General features: G+C 34.9%; 1 protein-coding gene across 1 annotated transcript; it reads left to right on the top strand.

Moving 5' to 3' along the window:
- The first annotated feature begins 1,346 nt into the window (after positions 1–1,346).
- LOC132562316 (plasminogen-like) lies at positions 1,347–21,759 on the top strand. The gene is made up of 4 exons (XM_060227055.1): positions 1,347–1,439; positions 19,615–20,164; positions 20,579–20,703; positions 21,079–21,759. Exons 1-4 carry the CDS (start codon positions 1,347–1,349, stop codon positions 21,757–21,759), a joined length of 1,449 nt encoding a protein of 482 aa, XP_060083038.1.
- The last annotated feature ends 922 nt before the right edge of the window (positions 21,760–22,681 follow it).

Genomic DNA, 22,681 nt, shown 5'->3' with positions numbered 1-22,681 from the left:
AAAGGGTTTTCATCAGATACAGGTTGATGAAGAATATGTGGACGTTTTATGGTCGTAATAATGATATCATTGAGAAATACTGGGCGTGTTTGATGCTCGTGAGTTTGCCTGTCGGTTTCACTGTTGTATTCCTTGTTGTTATTTGGGAGTTTGATTGGATTAACCAAGATTTACATGGCGGGTGTCATCGATGAAGCAGAAGACGATTACTCTTCCAGAACACCTGTGCTTCTTCAGCAGTCCCCATGTCAATTTTTCTTTTGCTTATAATTTACTGAATTTGAGTTTGGATTAGGATTATGTTTACTAATTGGTATTTTCTCGTTATTTTAGGAGTGTATTGTTGTTGTGTATGTTGTTTTTAATTTACGAACGTGTCATTACCTACTTCTTGGATTGACGAGTGTTGTTGAAAAGCAGTACACACTTTCTCTTCCGTAACTTTCTTGGTTTTAATCTATTTTATCCTCGGAAGAAACATCTTTGTTTATTATTTATTTATTTATTTATTTATTTATTTTCCTATCTTGAGTTCATTGTGAAGCTTATTCCAATGTTGCTTCCCAAATACGATTGACATCTATGTTACAAAACTTAAGTTGAAAATGACATGTAGAATACCATTAGTGCATTTAAAAGCAATGACATATTCTAATTAAAGATATTGCAACAACATTGCATTTACAACATAAAATGTCAAAATGAAAGTTTCTTGAAACTGTAATTTTAGTCACACAAGGTCTGCTTCTATACTGATACATGTACATTTGTAATTAAGTTTTACGATGCACCAACACCACTTCTATAATAAATTCTGAATCACATCTGACCATACTAACAAACTGTCGAATTGCATTGTCTTATTTCGGTATCATTGTGTAGTAGTGAAGCTATGCTGTATACCACGATATTGGCCGTACTCTGGACAAGCTTGGCAGTATAATAACAAGTACCATGCTATCGGTTATTTTTCTCCTGTGATATACGCAGTGTGCTAGAACAGATCGAGTCACGCACGTCCTCGTAGTTATTTTATGGGTATGAATAGATATGCTTATTTACAATTATATAGTTGGACCAATTGAAGGCAAGAGTATCGGTTTGACGTAGAGGGCACACGAAACAGCGCTAATAGTCTGTTCTGACGTTTATTAACCGACCTTTATGTTAATAAATGAAATAGCGTACCGAATCCAGCGGTATAAATACCCTATCCCATAGGCCCTTAGCACTATACAACCAATGGGGCTTTTATCAGTGCACACAACAGACCATTACGAGGGTACCTGTGTAACACAGACTCAACCTGTTGATATCTATATATGAAATACGTTTAGCTTTTTATTATGTTCTGCGCGTCACACACAAGGCCTTCCTCTCGAAAGACAGAAGTGCTTCTTGCGGTACAGGTGTGTTTAACTTTGATGTCTACAGCACAGGTAAGCTTTTTTTTAAAATTACATTATCTATATTCTCTTAAATACTTTAACCGCCCCACTGTGACATCGTTTGAATTTTTTAAAAAATAGAGGATTAGAAATAAGGAGTATGTTGTTGTTGATATTTATGTTTTGATAAAACACATTGATGACATTTTTTGTTCGCGACTACAAACATACTGTAATCTAACGGCTGTATTAACATGCTTTACATAATTTTAGAACTTCTTGCAGAATTGTTTTATATCCCCCTGTTTTGATTTGTTGACTTTGGTTGCACCCGACTTTCAATTGTTTTACGATTTTCAGTGCAAATGCACTATATTAATCCACTCTCACGTTTGCACAGGGATACAAAGTCATGTATATAAACAAGTGCACCACAAGGATTTTCAAGGCGAATCAATAAAGAATACCACAGGCGGTTTAGTATTATAGTGATATATAACCAACAACGGATAGATCAACCGCAATCGAGGTCACCATGCAATATAGCCCTTAGCGGACCAGATCAGTTTATTTATAGTCAATAGTGCGTTTTCATGTTACGATGCATTCAAAATGATCATTGAAATTATGTAAACTGACCCTTCAGAAAATCAAAAATCAAAATTAAGAATATTGATAATTGTTTTATGTTATTGGTTTTATGACTTTGGTTTTGATGTGTTGCCTACAAAAGCACGATGTAATTACAATGACCGATCAAATATTGTTCAAATACTCCTGAAGTTGTGCCATGCTGTTTAAAACGAAAGGTTTCATAAATTTTCACTTTATAAATAATTCATTCGTGTATTTTTAAAACGGTCGGCGAAATGAATTTCTTTAATGATTGTTGCGAAATAAGTTAACAATGGGGGGGGGGTAAATTTTACATGTGATGTTGCGAATTGAAAGGCATGATCTATTTCAAATATGACGATTCCGTATTTATATTTTATTTTTTTATTCCTAATTACAATCTTTTGTTGTGGTTTGTATATTCGTAGATTGTATTCAACTACTGTGCTTCTATTGTTAAGGATGATAAATGACTTAAATTGTTTCCGTATAAAAAAAAAACTATTGGAAGGCTCGTTGATAAAAAATGTGTCAAATGGTAGAAATCTAGGATGCGACAGAAGTACATTCAGATTAGTCGGAACTAATGTCATAAACAACACGGGGCGTTGTTTGTATTGTGATGTTCGCCACTATTCAGTTTGACCAATACAGTATACATTGTAACAATATGAAATAACATGCAAAGTATAATCACAACCTACTGAACGTTTCCTTAATCATTTTATGACAGAAATGAAATGCATTAAGCCTTCACCTTGGCATAGGTTCTACAACATGCACAATTTACTTAAACTGGTCTATATCACCATTTAGGAGAAAGTCATGCTTTGAAAATTCGCACATGATGATTCCACGCGATGGCATTTAACATCATTTTACTTAAAGTAGGAAAGGCTCTATAAAAAGTACCATTGATGGCCACCAAATTTACATTCAAACTCCTCAGTATTCCAGTTACCATGGAGAATCATTTACAAAGTTCCATTTTGTGATAAAAGCAGCTTACATAACCATCATTAGCACGGTTCACAATAGTTCGCCAATTCATCACCACAAAAACTATAAGCAGAACAAAATCATATCTAATACATACTTTCAACATCCTACACATATCTAAAGGCATACTTCAAACATGGACAAATCGATAATAGTTTCAAATCTCAGAGTTTTAAGCGATTTCAGTCTCTGCCTCTCATTATCTTCAACAATATTACGTATTATTGTACGGTTTTATGCGTTTGTGTCAGTAATGGTACACTATTTGAAAAAGTCATCGTGAACCCACACGGATGACTACCCATCTGGAACACCTGGTCTTTTTCTCCTTGTATTTTCCATGGGTCATCGAGGATATCATTTTCTTATGTCTACGTCTTACCTTCGTTTCTTCGGTTTTGAGTTGGAATCAGAAATGAGTTAATATATCGGTATTTTTGCTGTGTTATCAATGCATACAGTCTTCGGTTCCTTTTAACACTATATGATATTATATTATCATTATATAGTTATGTATTTGTGTAGGAACTTTTCACGAGTTCGGATTACGTGCACACATATGACATTGGCAAGGAGGTAAAAAATAAACCCTACCATCCAAGGAGGTAGCGTTTATCAAATGGACCCAAATATACGAATTCAACAATGTTCTACAAATAGATTATTTTTTTATAAAAATATATATGATTGGATAATACCTATATTAACGTAATGTTTCCCGTTATCTAATTTATCATATATGAGCCCAAATGTGTCATTTCAAAAAACAATAAATGCGGATGTAATCACATAAATACTTCTTTGATATTAATTGGGTGAATTTTCAGATTACCAGTTAAACTCGCTTGATATTTAAAAAAAAGACATACATTTTTGACTGGGTTTGAGGTCAACATGTGTTATGTTGAACCAGGGGACTTAACTGTTGGAGGGTTCAACATAACACATGTTGACCGAAAATCTAGTTTACAAATGTTTTTTAATACCTACTTCTGTTGATATGTAAGAAAACGAAATCTGTCCATGAGGGTGTCTGGAATTTCAGACATTATTCACTATAGAAAAGTGTAGAAAATAACTAGTAAAGGAATAACAACGGTATTCAATATATATAACAACTCTATAGGAATGACCCAATGTTAAGTTTGTCAACATATGTTCAGGAGACAAATTAGTAGACGGCATAACGCTTTTATATACTCTTTGCAAATCAATGTTGGCATGCGTACTTAAGAGTAATTCAAAAGTAAAGGAGCCAAAAAATGAGTAAAACAAAACGTCAGTTCCATCCGCGACTGGTTGTAAAAGGAGGCATTTTGTCACGACTCAGTAGAAGTGTTACAGACGGACCAGACTGTTCATGTGATACGCATAAAGAGTCTGCTTACTACTAAGGTAGTCATTGAGACGTGAGATGGTTTTTTGTTTTTTGCTTATACTTAACGATCATATTGTAAAGATATATTTGATGACAGTTCAACCGTCATCATTAGAAACTAATCAATGTTTTGTAACATGAAATTGTATCCAGTAATAGTATTGTCATTCTATTTCTACGCTACCGACCAAAGATTGTTATCAACATCGATAACCAACATAGCATTGGATTCGAGAACAGAGAGAGAGAGAGAGAGAGAGAGAGAGAGAGAGAGAGAGAGAGAGAGAGAGAGAGAGAGAGAGAGAGAGAGAGGGAGGGAGGGGGGGGGAGAGAGAGAGAGAGAGAGAGAAAGAGAGAGAGAGAGAGTTGGGTGTAAAGTGACACCAGAAAATGCCCTGTATGCGGTATAAAAGATTACGTGCACAATTAATGTTCCTGCTGTAAAGACTACGAATCGGAAGTATTTTAGCTTTCTGAGCAACGACCGTGATTACAGAACACGTCATTTCATTTGGGTGTGTCACACATCATTTCATTTGGGTGTGTCACACATCATTTCATTTGGGTTCACACATCATTTCATTTAGGCGTAGCACGTCAGTGAACAACTAACAGAAAGTGGCAATGTTAGAAAACCAGAAAAAAATATTACGTGATCATGCTTTATAAAAACAGATTGTAATATATTTTTATCTTAATTTCAAAGTTGACTTTTCAATTGTGTTTATCAAATGTTGAAATGTATACTTGTTTTGGGAAAGAACGTTGACAGCGTTGATACAACTTGAGCCCAATCCTATTGCTTTTCCTTGTGGTCATAAAATATGCATAAATCAATAAACAAAAAACATGAATATAGATATTAATACTTTCGTGCGTAAATCATATCAGAAAAAGAGTAAAAGGAAGCTTTTGTGAAAGAACGCAGACCAATTCTTTGTACCTTAAGCAATAACATTGATTACATCCAGCCAACGGAGCATGGTCATTTCATCGATCTTGAGCTGCACTTTGTATTATCAGTGCTAACTTTTTTCAGTTAAGACTATAACAAAATAAGTCGTTATATTCGCCATCATCTGTGTAACGTACATTGTAATGATTTTACGAACACTACCAGCCGATCAGTAAGTTGTAGACTGAGAGTAAAATAACATCAAAGTATACACAGAAACGAAATCAATATCATATGCTCTTTTATTTTTCATTCTTTTATAAAATGGACTTTTAATTCACAAATACAGTTCAGAGAGTTGCATTGAAAAATGTTATACACATGCCATATATAAGGTAAAGCTATGTGTGTTTTACAGACGAATGATTCGCCAGCAGTATTATACGTGAACATATGAACAACATCACGCGAGTCATTCTACCTTAATCTCAGACAGACATGGAACCACATGCAGGCTCTGGAACGCAGACGCTCCAAAGATAGAACGGTTGGTTTTATTTTACATTATGACACGAGGTCGCTACGAGTCAGGTCGCATGTATTCAGGTGAAACCTTTTGACATTTTGTGTCAAAAATCAAGGACATCGTATGGTCGTTGATGCAGAAAACGCTCCGCTCATCCGAAAGTATTTTTAAGAATACTTGCACTCTCATGCCCTGCTAACCCGTATAAATTGAGCATTCGGTCGAATCCCGGCGTCCTTGACGTACGCTGTTATTATCATTAAAGGGGTGCTACCCATCATTTTCGACAGTGTTGTTTAAAGCATAAACTATCGAAATTATGTTGGAAATGTATATAATGTTTTCCTCTAACCCCGTATCACCCAAAAGTTTAATTCACTTATATGATTGTAAAGAAGAATCACAAGTGCCAAACACTTTCCAAGTAGAATTATTTTTTCATACATGCAAGTATGTAGTAACGTATATTAAAGATTTATATGGAGACTTGACATAACACTTTAAAGTATAGATTAAGGTAAGATGTTTTTAATGTTTAAACTTACTTATCACAAAATGGAAACTATATAGCACTAAAATAGTGTACAGTAGTTCCTGACAACATAAAGATAATTCAAGAGGAATTTTCAACAGTTTAGAACGCAGAATCAGTGATACAATCTATTCACAAGGTTATTTCCATGTGCATTCGCACCATTTCATAGCTCCATTTTGACTGAACCGTTGATTGTCAGAACAAACTCGAGATCGTCTTGTAAACAGTGAATATTCGCACCATTTCATAGCTCCATTTTGACTGAACCGTTGATTGTCAGAACAAACTCGAGATCGTCTTGTAAACAGTGAATATTCGCACCATTTCATAGCTCCATTTTGACTGAACCGTTGATTGTCAGAACAAACTCGAGATCGTCTTGTAAACAGTGAATATTCGCACCATTTCATAGCTCCATTTTGACTGAACCGTTGATTGTCAGAACAAACTCGAGATCGTCTTGTAAACAGTGAATATTCGCACCATTTCATAGCTCCATGTTGACTGAACCGTTGATTGTCAGAACGAACTCGAAATCGTCTTGTAAACAGTGAATAAGAAAACATACATATTTTTATCTAATAGAAGCTGATGGTAAAGTTTCAATTAGCAGGGCTACTGTCATTATTGAGGCAACTACATTTTTGTATGGGAAGATGCAATGTATACTAGAGACTGCATGTAAACTCTACAGCGTGGATGGTATGTATGGAAAGGTTTTAGTGTAGTTCGCTCTGGTACATAAATGATGCCTGCTTTGTTGATATAGATAATGAAAGCATATTATTACAGACGAATAAGTATAATACTTTTATAAATGTTTGCTGTTAAAACGTAGCATATCTGGATAAAATATTTGTACTGTATGACGTCAAAAACTCCCAGGGAAAAGCTTTCTCTCTACGGTCTGTATTATAACTGGTAGTTAGGACAGACATGTAGTATGTTATGGATGTGACATTATCCTATTTAAGAAGTCAATACCACGGACATCCATTCACTGTGGTCAGTTACCACTTCCATAGATCTGATGATCCGGGATGTAGATAACTATTTACTCAAATCTCATTACATATGCGGGGATCGATCTCCTTTGGGCCTATTTTTTGACCTAGTTAATCTTTCCAGAGACACACAAATGCCTCGGATTTCGCCAACCGTTTACGTATTGTATCTTGTGATATCATAAATGTTTATTGTTTATTATAGTGATTTTTTAAAACGTGTCGCCATGATTGCTGTTAAATCATGACAAGGAACATACATTTATCCGTATATGACATTATCATAGTATCGGTGATGCCTTGGACAGCAGTCGAGAAAGAGATTTCGGAGTCAAATTTGCAATTCATTAACAATCAAAGTACTGAAAGTACTGAAAGGCTAAACGTATTGAAAAATGTTCACAAATAACCGCAAAGCTATATTACTTTCCCCATACTCCTACACTTTGGAATGCAAAAATTATTAAAATAAGAGAACCAGAGGCTATTTTTCCTAATTTAAACGATTTTATATCTTCTTTAATTCTTATTTCAAATTTGACGACAATAATGTGAACAAATCAAAATAGGTAAAAAAAATAACAAAATACACACAACCATATATTTATCGCCAACAAGCCAAATGATTAATAGCTCTATGATGAAGTTGACTAAATAAAACCTTTGAAATACCCAAGGCGTTGCAATTACTATCCTATCAATATGAGGATTTAGACAAATCAAAAGGACTTTATACCTACTTCTTTATTTTGAATGTATTGCAAAGTAATAGTCCTTACTTATTGTAATTATATTTGTAGTTGAGGAAAGTAGATAAGGTGTACACAGCATTTCATGTAGATTAAAGTGTAAGTAATTACATTAAATGTATTTACATGCCTATCTTCCTAGAAGTATCATGGTTAGACTTTTCTTGCAGTAATTATGTCTATAAAGACATAGTTCTTTGAGATTAAACCAGACTTCCATATACATACAAAATTTACAATATTTTCACTATAGCTACTACTATTTCTGATCTCCAATGCATTAGATAAGTCACCGTGACACGCTAAATGAATAAATATGGTATGGAAATATTTCGTTCTAGTTAATTGATAATTATAAACATGAATATTTTATTTTTTTTATACGCGCTTTGTTTGAAGAAATATTTTCAATTCAAGGAACTTTGATACACATTAACAAACCTTGAGAAATCAGCACAATCAACCTTCATCAAATAAAACTAAAAGACAAAAAATATAAGTTATGACAGAGTCAACATCATGATCAGTACAGTATCAAAAATATATTATTCATAAATCATGAGCACTAAATGTACCTTGTCTACGAAGCGCAAACTTTTTATCTTCAAAAACTTGAAAAAGTGTCATGGCAGTGGGTTTGAAAAACCTGAAAAAAGTGTTATATCGGCGGGTGTGCGCGTGGGACGAACAGTCCAATTCGGTGACGTCTACTGAGGTAAAGTGATGTTATATATCAAGACGATCTTGCCACAACGACAAGGATTAAAACAAAACTGATGTTCTGTTTGTAAGTTTTGTTTGTTTATAAGTGCTGTTAGTTGATAATTCAAACCAAGCCCCCAGACTAGCTTCTTATCAACTCGCACGTACAGTGTTCTGTACGCTTACGTCATGTCGAGAATTCCGTAAAATATATTGTTCAAAATTTATAAGTAGTTCAACCACGCTGTGCTTTTTTTTTAAATATATAGTAATCGTATTGTTATTTTAAAAAATAAACTAATTTTGGATGCTTTTAAAATAGCGATTTGAAAGATCGTGGCATTATTTACGCAGAAAATTGCCGCTAGAGGGCTCTAACTCTTTTCGATATTTCAGCCAATGAGAAGGCCAGAATCGGTAAATTTTGTCTGAAAGGCCGTAGCAATAGGCTATGCGTACTGAGTACGTTTAGCCTAAAAAGGATGTCTCGTAACCTATTTTTTTATTATGTTGGTTTCAAAATCAAAAATACACGTAATATATTTGCAAATAAAACATATTTTCTGAACACAGGCGCATGTCATGTCGATTTGTAAGCTTTCTGACGATGATCATAAATGCATTAAACGGGACGTACATTTAAAAAATGTAAGCCGACGTTCAGTCCTGGTCGCTCTAGGCTAGGGATAGATTAGAAAAAAAATAAGACTTCTCAAAGAGTGTAAGTGCCGAGACAAATCTCATTGATTCTCTAATAATACAATAATATCTGTTGGTAAATAGTTTAAATAAAAATCGCTTCCGAAACTTCACAAGTTATCACAAATAAACCACTTCAATTACGCCATCCCTCAATGAAGAATCCTTCATTACTACGTCACTATAGACATGATATAACTAACACTGCCGTCAAAGCATGATCTATATGTGAAAATTAATCCTGGGAATAATGAACCACTACTAGTAAACACATAATTAGTCTCTTTGTTATCTTACAGGCATAACTGCATTCTGTTTCTGATAAAATATCAGAGGCCTGATCACTCTATGTATTTTTGTATCGTCTTAAAAAAGGCGAGTATTAAAAGTCACCAGTTATCCTTAAAACAATCAACTGTTAATAAAAGACACCAGTTATCCTTAAAACAATCAACTGTTAATAAAAGACACCAGTTATCATGAGAATAATAAACTATTAATAAAAACAACAATTATCTTGATAATAATAAACAATCAAGAAATAGTACAATTATTATATGTGTTGTTTGATATTGTTATAGACGGCTACCACATCATTCTAGTGGTAACGAAGTTGAGAAAAAAGTTGATAAAACGAAATCTAATCGTAAAAAAGGAAATTATTTATTGTAAAATCATCAATTTTCGTGATGAATTTATTGTCATTGAAAATGCATGTTTTTGGAAAACCTCGAAATTTGTTTCCCACGAATATGTACGACTTTTCCGTTTCGAATGCCGTCGAATACGTAAAAGGAGGAACGACAACGTGCACTAGGAGAGTATCATGATTTGAATTACAAGCTTATCATGGCTTACGCTGTCCTCATGCTGGCCATAAACTTCATTGACCGATCCTTAGCTCTCAAAATTTTGTGTTGCATGTCCTTGTGTCTGTTAGCTGCCGACAACTATCATGGAAAACATAACCAGGTCTTTTACTACATGTATACATTTATAAATAATGGATTGGTAAAGCAAATGAAAATGGAAATTTCAAAGATAAATTATCGAACTTTATGAATAAAGCTGATATGTAGACCTGGCTTACGCGAGCGACATTTCAGGGTCGACTAACGTTCTACCACGTTGTCAAAGAATGCAGTTCCGGGATAGATGCATAACCTGTGAAGTGAAGCACTACAACACAGGACCAAAACTCCGAATCTGATCACCAATAAGTATGGGGTTATAACACATCCCGCTTACATTTTCGCATTTATTTCAATCACTTTGGATTTTCCTAAATCTTCTCCTAAATTTCACAATTTAGGCCCTTGGTATTACAGACGGTTCATAGAGAGCTAAATAGTTACATGATGCAGTTAAATTGATCATTCGGCTCTAATGTATCTAACTCTCAATTAGTGTTAAAATGTGCTATTCACTTGTGTTGTCCGTTCTGTGGACGAGACATATTTAAGTTTGGATAGCCTGCCAGAGTTAATGTTTATTGGTGTGTCTTAACTTTCCTTTGTTATAATGTCTTTTCATTATTTACATGACCTAGATCCTGATGTGACAGGATGCAATATTTCTCAGGGAATTGGTACAGTAGTTCAAGACTCGGTTTAGATAAACATTGTGTTTCTTTATCATCTGTAATTTTACTATCCATATTTAGCCTTTCCATTCCCATTATAATAAAACAATGCAGGTTTTAATTATCTATATAAATAGTATCATCCACTTTCTCCCTCTTTCTCAAAAACGGTTGGAACGTTTTATTCGAACGTATGAAATGTTTCAAATTCCAAACGTCGTTTGTAGAAGAAATAGATTTGCATCCAATCTTTGTCTATGCCAACTCAACATAATATGCACATTTTAGCTCTTGATGAACTGCAACACTGTCTTGTTTAAGTATAAAAAAATCCCGCATCATCATTCATTTTATGACATAGAATAACCATATTTGTGTGTGCCTTATCACAATAAAGTAAAGAAAATAGATGGCAAGACAACCCTGATCTAACATTATCTACGACATCAAATGACATCATAAAGCTGGAATACTGCACTGAATGTAAGCATTATGATCACGAGCACGCTGCATGCATCTACACACATCGATTGAATAAAACCTTGTTGATATTGGCGTTTTGTAACGATTCATAAAATTTTATCAATGAAATTAGGATGATGTTGTATATAGCTTGGTCTGCTGTATCTGTGAATCACGAATTCCATTGAGATAAATTGATTTCTGTATTTTCTGATTCAGTCTTGGATATCATACAAGTTTCCTCAGATGTATTCATAGCAAATGGTTGGTTTAATTATGGTATGTTTGCTTCTGGACAAGTACATTACATGCATATGAACAAAATTAGGCCAAAGTAGAACGCTCGTTTGTAATTCCCCGATACCAGGCCAAAGTAGTCAACAGAAGAGCAGGATTCAAAGCATCAAAATATCTCGGACAAACAAAATTTGTACAAAACAGCTTAAGTAGCAAATAGCTCAAAGGAAACTACTGCGAGAAATTGATTTGCATGTTTGGCGAAAGATATTTTTTGAACAATGTTCATGAATATTACCATGTGAGTATACATAGACTTACACACCAAACGCGCAGCAGAATGACAACCGAATATTTTTATATGAAATTGTTATCTGTCATACAACCGAGGTGGCAATATAAAGGAACAAATGCATCATACAATGACGAAAGAAAAAATGAATATATCTTCAAAGGCGGACTACATATAATTGGCTGTAGTAACCGTTTGGCAGGTGCTAGTGATTACATTTTAAAAAGCGTAAATCCATTCATCAGTATATCGCATTAACCTATGTCGGGCTAATTGATAACTTGTTTTCAGTTACCAAAACAAGTAATGATCGTCTTGCCATGCGTTTCACTTCACTTTTTTTAATGTCTTCTATTTTGAAAAACAGAAAAAAATATTGCCCGTGACCATCGTATCTATTGGAACTCAAGCAAACGTCAGGCTTTTCTCACCAGCCGTTTACCGCGTCGCACTTTTCCGACATCAAAAACAACAGTGATTGGCTAAATCTTCCCATTTCTTTATTGTCAATTTTCCATTTCTAGATACAAAGATAGCAACATGCCAGCTTATCCAAACTATAGTGCTTGTATGTTGCAGTTGATTCGATATTCAAGGGCCTGTTTATTTTTTCTTTGTACGATATGAAGTTGAAGGTGATCGATTCTCGTTAGTATGACCAGAGACGCATACATCACATATATATGTCTATGGTAAGACTAGTGGTTCCGTTGTTCTTAACATTGTTTTTTTTTTCTATTTTGAACTTTACGTTACTTACTTGGATTGACAAAAACTAACATAATGGATGTTGTCGATAAAGCGGTAGACGCTTGCCCTTTCGGAACAACTGGTCATACTGTCCTTGTACTGTTTCAAGGATCAAACAAGAAATCTTCCTTTGTTCCTAATTTTCGTTATTGCTATAGAATTTGTTTGAAGTAAGATTCTGCTAACATGTCGGTACTTTCTTTGTTGATCTTATCTTATGTATTTTGCCATCTTTTCTTTGATTTTGTTTGGTGTTGCAATTATTGGTAGTATGAATTTATAAATCTACTTTTATTGCTCCGACATCAGTAAACATTAATGAATTCAGAAAAAACGTACATAAAATGTTGCCTTTTGTTCAATTATTTTAATACTATTTCTACCAAATCAACACATCAGCCAATTTTATTAAGCTTATCATATGGGGTAAATGTCCTACAACAAGGAGTGTTTAAAGCATATCTTAGATATAATCGGCCGTCATTGCGTTTTTTAAAGATTACTGAATGGTTTAGTGTCAATAGTCTGATGAAACTATATTTAGCGAATCTTGATATCTACAATGCACAATCCAATATTTTCCTGAAAAGAAAATTGATAAACAGTCTGCGATGGAAAGACCATCAAACCCACTCTTTCCATGTATAGAACACAGTCCTGACCGAAATAGTCTATTATCGAAAATGAGGCTCTGTGTCTATGTCCGTGATAATTTGTATCAAGCGGTATATGACTGCCGACTTAGATGTATGCTAGACTGTGATATAAATAATAAATATCGATAAAGTTTTTTTTATGAATTATTTTGAGATTAAAGATATACGACATATATGAATTATAAGAAAATACTACTTGTACATTGTGTATGATATTATCACCTAACCACTAAAAGAAGTTAGGCACAAGTAGCCGATAAACATCAGACGATTAAGAAAACAAAGCATCCCTAGAATTGAACTAGTGATGGAAACATAGTTTTATTGTTTAAGATCTGAAGTGATTATATGAGACAATGAGAAAGGGCCATGGAGAGGAGATAAAATTTCGAATTAATATGATCAGGCTGAATTAGCCGAAAACTGCAAAGATGATATTTTATAAAAAAAAAAAAAAAAATGAAAAAGAGAAGGTCTTCAACAAACAAAAATAGTAAAAAGCAATTTGGTGTCTGATCATGTATTTATCTCTTAATTAACGTATTTGTACATAGGCATATTGTACGCTGCACCATCCATAGACAAAATCCTTATTTTTTTTTCGTCCAACGTTTGTTCAGTCGGCTTATATCTACCGATCGACTGAATGGAAACTCAGTGATGATTGCCAACCATTGTGGAACATAATACATCATGATAAGCTAATGTCTAGACAAATTGACCATTTTCGTCACTTGTTTTTGAGAAATAAGTCACGAGATATGATACTGTGCTATATTGCTCTAATCGATGTCTACAGATTCAGTTCGACTGACATTGTAGGCCTCAGTGTCATGTTCGGCAACCTACATCTCGACGTAGAGTCAACATACCAGAAAATCACGCCCTAGTCTTCAGCTAAGAGCAAATTCGGTCGGGCTAAACCAACCTATGTATTGTCGTGCACTGTCATTTAAAAACCATAAATTCATAACCAAGATTGCGAAGAAATTGTACCGAATCTTTATGTAATACGTATCCAAACTTAGTTTAAAATTTGATATGGAAAGGAAACATGTTTTAAACCTTCTCTATAGAACAGACTGTGTATAGTACACATTTTGCTGTTGTTATTGTGTTCTTTGCATGCTCAGGTGTATTCAAATTATTTTGAAAATGATAAACGGTTGCTGTTGAAATAGATGAATACATCCAACACGACGAAACAAGACCCAATCAAAACTACTTGTACCCAATGACTTCACACTTGAAAAAGAAAAAAAAACTAACACAGCAAATAACAACGGATATTACACTATCAATATTTGCCTGTAGGTCAGTTGTTTGTTTCACTTCAAGCATATCACGATTTATTAAATCATTAGGGCAAAAGTGACATGCATATCAGCGATAATCATACTTAAATCATTACAAAACGCCATTGCAGTATGTCGTCCCTATAGAATAGGACCCTATTATTGATATTGGGACCTGGATATTGGCGCTTATTACCTTCATTTATATCTATCTTAACCGTCCACTGTGTTGTAGTGGTTCATGGAATCCTTATCGTGATTAGAAATATAAGTATACTAACGATTATTTAAATTCTTTCAAACACATTTTATCGATAATGCATAAAAGGGATTGAGCATAAGGTCTTGTTACGTACTAGACACTCTTACAATAATACACAATTTTACTTATATACTAGTACTTAATTACTGATGTTCCACGTATAGAAGAGCAGGTAAGAAGGCGAAGGAAGAGGGGGAAAGGTAGGAATGGGAAGTTCTGGTTGCTTAGGTTGTCCTCTAACCAGTTTCAAACCTTTTCGTTAATTTGATAAAGAAAAGTAAGGTCAGTATAATGATAACATGAGTTTGAGAAGGAAGTTAAGGATCTCCAGACATAAGTACATTGGCATATATTTCCATCCTAACCCCAGTTTCCCGTTACGTTCTATGTAACCAGAGGCTATGAACACCCTTCTGGTCAAGCGTATGAATACACATTCAGTGGTCAAGGTGTAACGTCCACCAGCAAGTAGACCTGGTAGATATAGATTATATATTTCACGTGTTGTATTTCATTCGCCTATCTCTCATTAATGCGCCAAGTTGTAGTATATGGGCTACATACACGAGCTAGAGTTATTCAGTCGGTGTTAGAATTAATCAGGTTAGATTTCTCTAGGTAAACAAAACTGACCGGCGGTCACTTTCTTTCATTTTGGTATTAATATACAGTGGACTGGTAAGACTTTCACAAAAATAAGTAGCTTCACAAAGTTATCAAATTATAGCAGAATAATTTTATTGTCAAATATGTAATTTTGCTACGAAATCATTATCAATCGAATGCTTTGTTTTAGAAAAAAATCTTTATACCGATCAACAAAAACACATGTTTTTCACTTTTACTTTCACTTTTTCACAAATATTTTTACTCCATAGAACTTTTTCTTTGTATGCAGCTGGACCTGTAAGACTTGTATATCAAAGAGGTCAAATAGGCCTAAGATAAATTGCTCAACTACACTACAGCTTACATAGAAGACATAGTTGGCTCATAAAAACATTTTCTGCAAACTTGAAAACATATTCTTTATACATGCAATACACGAATGCCATTATTTCAGACATATTGCTTGGTGAAAAAGCATGCGACATACCCAATATCAAAACCTGGGCCTTTTTGGTTATAAGTGGATTAAGATAAATGTAATTACAGATTAGTAGCCCTTCTTACCATCATGCTTCAGGCCCAATAGTAGTACTCTGGGCCTTTTGGTTTAAGATTTTACCATATTTTACCCCTGTGACCTTGAAAGTCCGTTAAAGTAATTCTTTTTTAACGAACTTGGTAGCCTTTCATCCCAGCATGCTAAAGGCCCAATATCAGTACCATGGAATTTTTGGTTATTGAGAAGATGTTTTAAAGATTTTAAAGATAAGCGATTTTTATACATCTAATCTACATACTGGCAGTTGGTATTTATATTGATTACAGAAGTCATGATGAAGATCACCTCTATAAGATGAAAGCAAACAATGACGATAATATGGTACTCTTCTATTGTATTGTATAATTGCTTTGATGTATTGTTGTAAATAGCTTTGTGATATTTGTTTATCGATTGGTAAAAATCGTTATCTCAAACAAGTTCCCTTTTTTAAAGTCAACTAATTGTCTTTTAAAAATGAAAAGCTCGCACAAACTAGTCTTTTTGGCATTTATCTATTTTTCAAGTTTGGAAATTTGGAGAGGCAGGCTGCAGGCTAAATTGCATACAAAAGAACTGAGATTAAATGGCATAAAACATCCAAATTTACTTAAATAACAATTTGGAAAACCCGCATTAACGAATCCTTTCGATATACCGAGATATTGCAATTTCGAAGCTTCTGTGCATCAGCAAGAAGCCAACACTGCAAAAGGAGAAACACTTTACTCGCTAGGAAAATGAATTCTCGTTTGGGTTCAATATTATTCCCGAGACACATCTGCGTGAAACTAGGTTTGTAGGCCGATACTGCTGCTGTCTTTCTGATGGTATCAGTGCTCAGTATGTTTCTATATAACAACATACCAAGCACAGTTGATAGAATAATTAAATACGGCGTGATCTTTGCATGCACAATATGTAGGCGGTCGATATTATGAAACATATAAATCATTTCAGCTAGCTCAGCATTGCCGTGATACCGACAACCACATATATTTCGCTATATATTCAAAATAATTTGTAAAACCTTTGAAGCTACAATCAAATGCGGAAAAATTACCACATCCCCCTTACGCGCTCGTTTGAGGCGACTCATGTGGTGACTCTTGCAGCTTTGCCATATTTGGGTAAAACTTCTATATTTGCAATTGAAGGACAAATTCTGATCCTATCCTTGCAATTAGTATAATTCAATGACACGTTTCATCACATTAAAGGTTGTCTTCGCAGTATAGTAGACATTAACATGTAATTGAGTGTGGATGAGAGACCATAGTTAATATCATGTACCATGTGGAGAACGGCACTTCATATTCACTGCATAATACTCTTACTGTGCAAATTCAAAGTAGGTCATAAAAAACACTACCTTATATTAAAAGTACTTTGACCAGGGTACACAAAACATAATAACACCATACAGGGTCAGAAAGGGTCAGTTTTAGTCACAAAAGGACAACGATTGTCTTCAGGAGAGAAGCTGTAGTGACTTATATACAAATGGCTTTTTGTGACGTTTTATTATTTCAATCGATCATTTGACCATTCATCTCAGGCAATTATTTGTGACAGTAATCATAAAGTCGCTTATTGCTTTAATGACATAATAGTTACATATACAACACACGTATGAAAATGGCCCCGCTCTAGCCCGTCTCGTTTACAATGTAGCATTTATATGGCTTTTTCCGTCACAATGTACAATGTACTTGCATCCGGTCCCTGGCGATGTCTTAGCTACGCCCCTGGTGAAATTGACACACATGCAATAACGTAACGTTACAAAATATACGTTAACAAAACGGCCTAGATTTTAAAAGGCTAACAAAAGGAGTTATGTTCAAACAAAAGACTTTGGGAGTGAGTTGGATAGATTATGTTACTAAAATGTTTATGTATATTGACAAGACACGCGATCGTTTTAGTTTGTTTTGTTTGTTAAACTGTATATTTAGTATTTGGCTTGACCTAAAGAAAATAACGACTTAACATGTTTAAAAGAGAAAATATTTCGACTTACGTTATTTTGAATGAATAAGGAGTATCGGTGTTTTAAAAATTGTATATGGAACAAATAGTTTGCCGAAATATGTGCATTTAATACATATATGCATAAACCTATGAATCGATAACACTGTACACGTTGTAAAATGACCTTGTTTTGAGTTGTCAGTGTCGGTAATGTGTTAAAGTGTAGCATCTAAGCGATCACTTGCTACAGTATCTGGGTCACTAGTGTCGACCACAGAAAGGCATATCGATGTTGCATTGTTAATGATATCAGTTATAATAATGAGTTAGCACTTTATCTAAGGTTTAAAATGTCATTTGAAAGCATTGATAAATGACAAAGCTTCGCAAGCAAACATCATATAATGAACTTGCGCATTACAGACAGTGTCAACCGAAATAGCAGCGAAAGTCACCATTTTACACTCCCATTAATAACGTAATAATGGTGATTTATAATACTCTAACTCACACCTTCCCTCCTGTTGTTACCAATGGCTGCCTTGTCATAGATACTGACCATGTACCAAGTCATACAGTACATAATGACGTCCGCGTCATATATACCGACCTCGGGCTATGTCATACAGTACATACTGACTGCCGCGTCATATACTGTCCATATACAAGTCATACAGTATAAATACGTCCGCGTCATATATACTGTCCATGTACCAAGTACATGATGACTATCGCGTCAAACACATTGATATTGAACCAGGTCATACAGTGCATACTGACTAACGCGTCATACAAACTGACATCGTACCAGGTCATACAGTGCATACTGACTAACGCGTCATACAAACTGACATCGTACCAGGTCATACAGTGCATACTGACTAACGCGTCATACAAACTGACATCGAACCAGGTCATACAGTGCATACTGACTAACGCGTCATACAAACTGACATCGAACCAGGTCATACAGTGCATACTGACTAACGCGTCATACAAACTGACATCGAACCAGGTCATACAGTGCATACTGACTAACGCGTCATACAAACTGACATCGTACCAGGTCATACAGTGCATACTGACTAACGCGTCATACAAACTGACATCGACCCAGGTTATACAGTGCATACTGACTAACACGTCATACAAACTGACTACGCCCATGTCAGACAGTACTTAATGACTACAATATCATACAAACTGACCTCGGGACATGTCATACAGTGCATACTGACTGCCATGTTATTGTGTGTTGGACATTATCCAAGAAGTCTATAAAATCTCTCACGTTATAGTAGTAAACTAAAGTTCTACGCAGCATACGTACACAGACGCTTACTGAAGATGACAAGTTGATTTTTGTTTTTGTTTGATGCTTTATCTTACATTATACATTTAGTTAGATAGATTCTCTCATTTTGTTTCTTAACGTAACCAGTATATTTCTCTTTATTTTTTTGTCAGATGATTGAACCATCAAGTGACAAAATAAAAAATATGACAAGGAAAGACAACACTTCCTCTCCGACTGAAAATGTTGTGACAGATGCCATCGATGAAGCGGACGAAAATAATATTTTTTGTGATTATTACACAATTTGGTCACCTTGGACTCGTTGTAATCGCCACTGCCAACAAACCCGGAAGCGGAAATGCAGATTTCCTACCTTTTGTGGTCATTCGCGCATACGCGAAAAGCGACCCTGCAATAGGAAGAGTGGGCCGTGTAAAGAGGTTACGTACAAGGTCATTGGGTCAACAAAATCAAACAGGAAAAAGGAGGATTTGTTATATGACTTGTTTTATAAGCCTTGGTCATCGTGGGGATCGTGTTCGAGAACGTGTAAAAAGAGGCGTCGCCGCCGGTGTAAGTTCACAGACGTATGTGGAAGTGGCTATCTTGAGGAAGAGCGATACTGCCGTATTGTCAACGACACCTGTCACGGCTCTTATATCATAAGTACCAACAGGTTCAAGGTGGCACAAGCAGACAGGGAACGACACAAACATGAAGGTACCATGTAAAAAGCCCTTTGTAAAGCAAACGTACAAAATGTATTCCGTTTTTAAATAGATATAAAATAACCGAATAGATTTAGATAACCGATGTTGTATTGATATGCAATGGTCATTGTTATATGATGCATCCCTATGTCTCTCCAAATTTGATCTTAAACAGTAATTGTTAATGAAAATCGAGCCTCGATCGGTTGTGTTCTATTAATGTTATGTAGTTTATGACGAATTTACTCAAATTACACAGAGTATCATAATATAATGTATTTGTATTGTTTGTTCATAAAATTTTATTCGTAAAATAGTACAAAGTAAAATAAAATCTATTTTTCTTCAAACTTTCTGTATAGTTCTATACCACAAATTGTTTTGGTGAGTAACTTTTACTGATATTAACATTACATGTTTCCAGCTGCTGCATCTAATATAACGTTAGAAAGTCTTCAAGCCTCGTGTGGTCTACGGCCTCCTGGTACTAGCGGACGATTTAAGATAGTCGGAGGGCAATATTCATCACCTAACAGTTGGCCTTGGCAGGTTTGTTTATTGTTACCCAACTAATCATGTACATTCTTAGTTCTCAGCTTATCAAACATCTTGGACAATTGCAGTTTTGTATTCGGATCATCGAGTCCATACTACGTCAATGATAGTAAATATTATCATAACTTAACTCGTAAACAACGATACTGATGATGTTGACATTGGTAAACTTAAAAATATGGTCACTACATAGTTCACTGTGACATATACTGTTGTTTAACGTGATCTATCCGATATGGTGAAATGAAGGCATTAACATCGGCTAAAGGGAAGTAACTCAGAGACGAGAGGTAATGAGTTTGTTTTCATTTCGTGTTTTACAAAGAGAATGTTACACCAATACATCTTTTTGAAATATCTTTTCTTTAGGTTGAATTACTCAACAAACGGAAGAAACACTTTTGTGGCGGAACCCTGATCGCCCCCTACTGGGTTCTCACGGCGGCTCACTGCATACGAAAAAGAGGCAAAACCCGTAAGATCATTGTGCGTGTGGGAGAGCATGACGTCACAAAATTTGAGAAGACGGAAGAGGACTACACTGTTTCTAAATATTTTCCTCATCCATTATTTAGTTATAAAGCTGTCATGAATGACATAGCATTATTAAAATTGAATTCGCCTGTAAGGACTTCTAATATTAGTGGTTATGCATGTCTTCCGGTGAAATCCAAAAGACTATCAAGTAGAACCATTTGTAAGACTATAGGCTGGGGTAGAACCCAGAGTAAGAGTTTGACAGGAAGTGACATTTTAAAAGAAGCAGACGTACCGATAGTCAAGAAAAGAAAATGTCAAAAAGCATTTGATTTCACTATTACTCGTTCCCAGCTTTGTGCCGGGTACAAACGAGGAGGAATAGATTCTTGTATTGGTGACAGTGGGGGACCACTTCTGTGTCCTTTTGTGTATAACAACAATGAAACCCGTTGGTATGTAAATGGCGTGACAAGCTACGGTGAAGGATGCGGAGAAAAGGGAAAATTCGGAATTTATACAAATGTTTTAAAGTACATGCACTGGATTCAAAAAATCATTTTGAAAAAATAATTAAGTACAACAATTTTTAATAATCTCAGGAAGCAAACTTATCGACCTCATTTTTTCTCTGTTGCTTTTAACTTGAAACACAAGATACTGATGTTCAGTGGAGTATTCGCCGGTTTCCATCCGGAAAACGTATTCTCTATGTTCATATGAGTTACGTCCCTTGGTTCACGACAGAAATTTTGAATTCGTACATGACATGCTGTGACGCTATAGTCACTATTATAGGATACAACTGTTGGTAGTACTGACGAGGCCTTTATAGCTATATTACCAAAAGATACATGGACCCTTACGTTGTACCTTAAAATAAAAGTGTACATGCTCAAAACTGAGAGTTTTTCATTGTGTATATAAATTTAATGTAGGTACATATCTCTTAATAGATTTTGTTTTTCAATCGTCCCAAATGTTACTATCTGTTTGGCAATTTTCTGCATTACGAGGCCATGACCGTTTGTATATTACGGGATTCCTTTCTTTATCATTTTACAAAGAACAGGTTACTCAAAGCGATATAGATCAATTGAACTCTAGAAATACATGGCTGTAGTCCATCCTAAAGAAAATCCCAGCCTTCCCTTTACTTATAAAAACTCTTTAGCAATCACCACCGAAATCTGGGTTATATAATGTTTGAACTTTAATCATGTGAGATTGTTTATCCTGATTGGCTTCACAGTATAGCCGTCTTATAAAATACAAACCTTCATTATACACTGCGTTCACTTTATATCGGATGAAGAACTGTGTTTTAATCAGACAACAAATCGATTTGATATTAGACGCTGATTTGTGAACTTGATGTCAAATGACCCTTACATATAAGGCAAGTTACAGAAGGACAACACAGAAAACATGAGTACAAACACGCTACGAGTTGGATTTTCACCACTTCATAGATGATAAAGTATGTTAATTCATT

This window comes from Ylistrum balloti, unplaced genomic scaffold (genome assembly GCF_031769215.1).
Source record: "Ylistrum balloti isolate Yb309-2 unplaced genomic scaffold, AGI_CSIRO_Ybal_v1 Utg371392, whole genome shotgun sequence".
Taxonomy (NCBI): Eukaryota; Metazoa; Mollusca; class Bivalvia; order Pectinida; family Pectinidae; genus Ylistrum; species Ylistrum balloti.
The sequence above is the reverse complement of the archived record's forward strand: the minus strand, read 5'-3'. Positions and strand labels throughout refer to the sequence as shown.

What these genes read in the sequence shown, in the direction of transcription:
- LOC132562316 (XM_060227055.1), top strand. Translation starts at nt 1,347, where the DNA reads ATGTTCTGCGCGTCACACACAAGGCCTTCCTCTCGAAAGACAGAAGTG. An exon ending in CTTTGATGTCTACAGCACAG is followed by an intron (nt 1,440 to 19,614) that starts GTAAGCTTTTTT and finishes TTTTTTTGTCAG; the next exon opens with ATGATTGAACCATCAAGTGA. An exon ending in CTAACAGTTGGCCTTGGCAG is followed by an intron (nt 20,704 to 21,078) that starts GTTTGTTTATTG and finishes TCTTTTCTTTAG; the next exon opens with GTTGAATTACTCAACAAACG.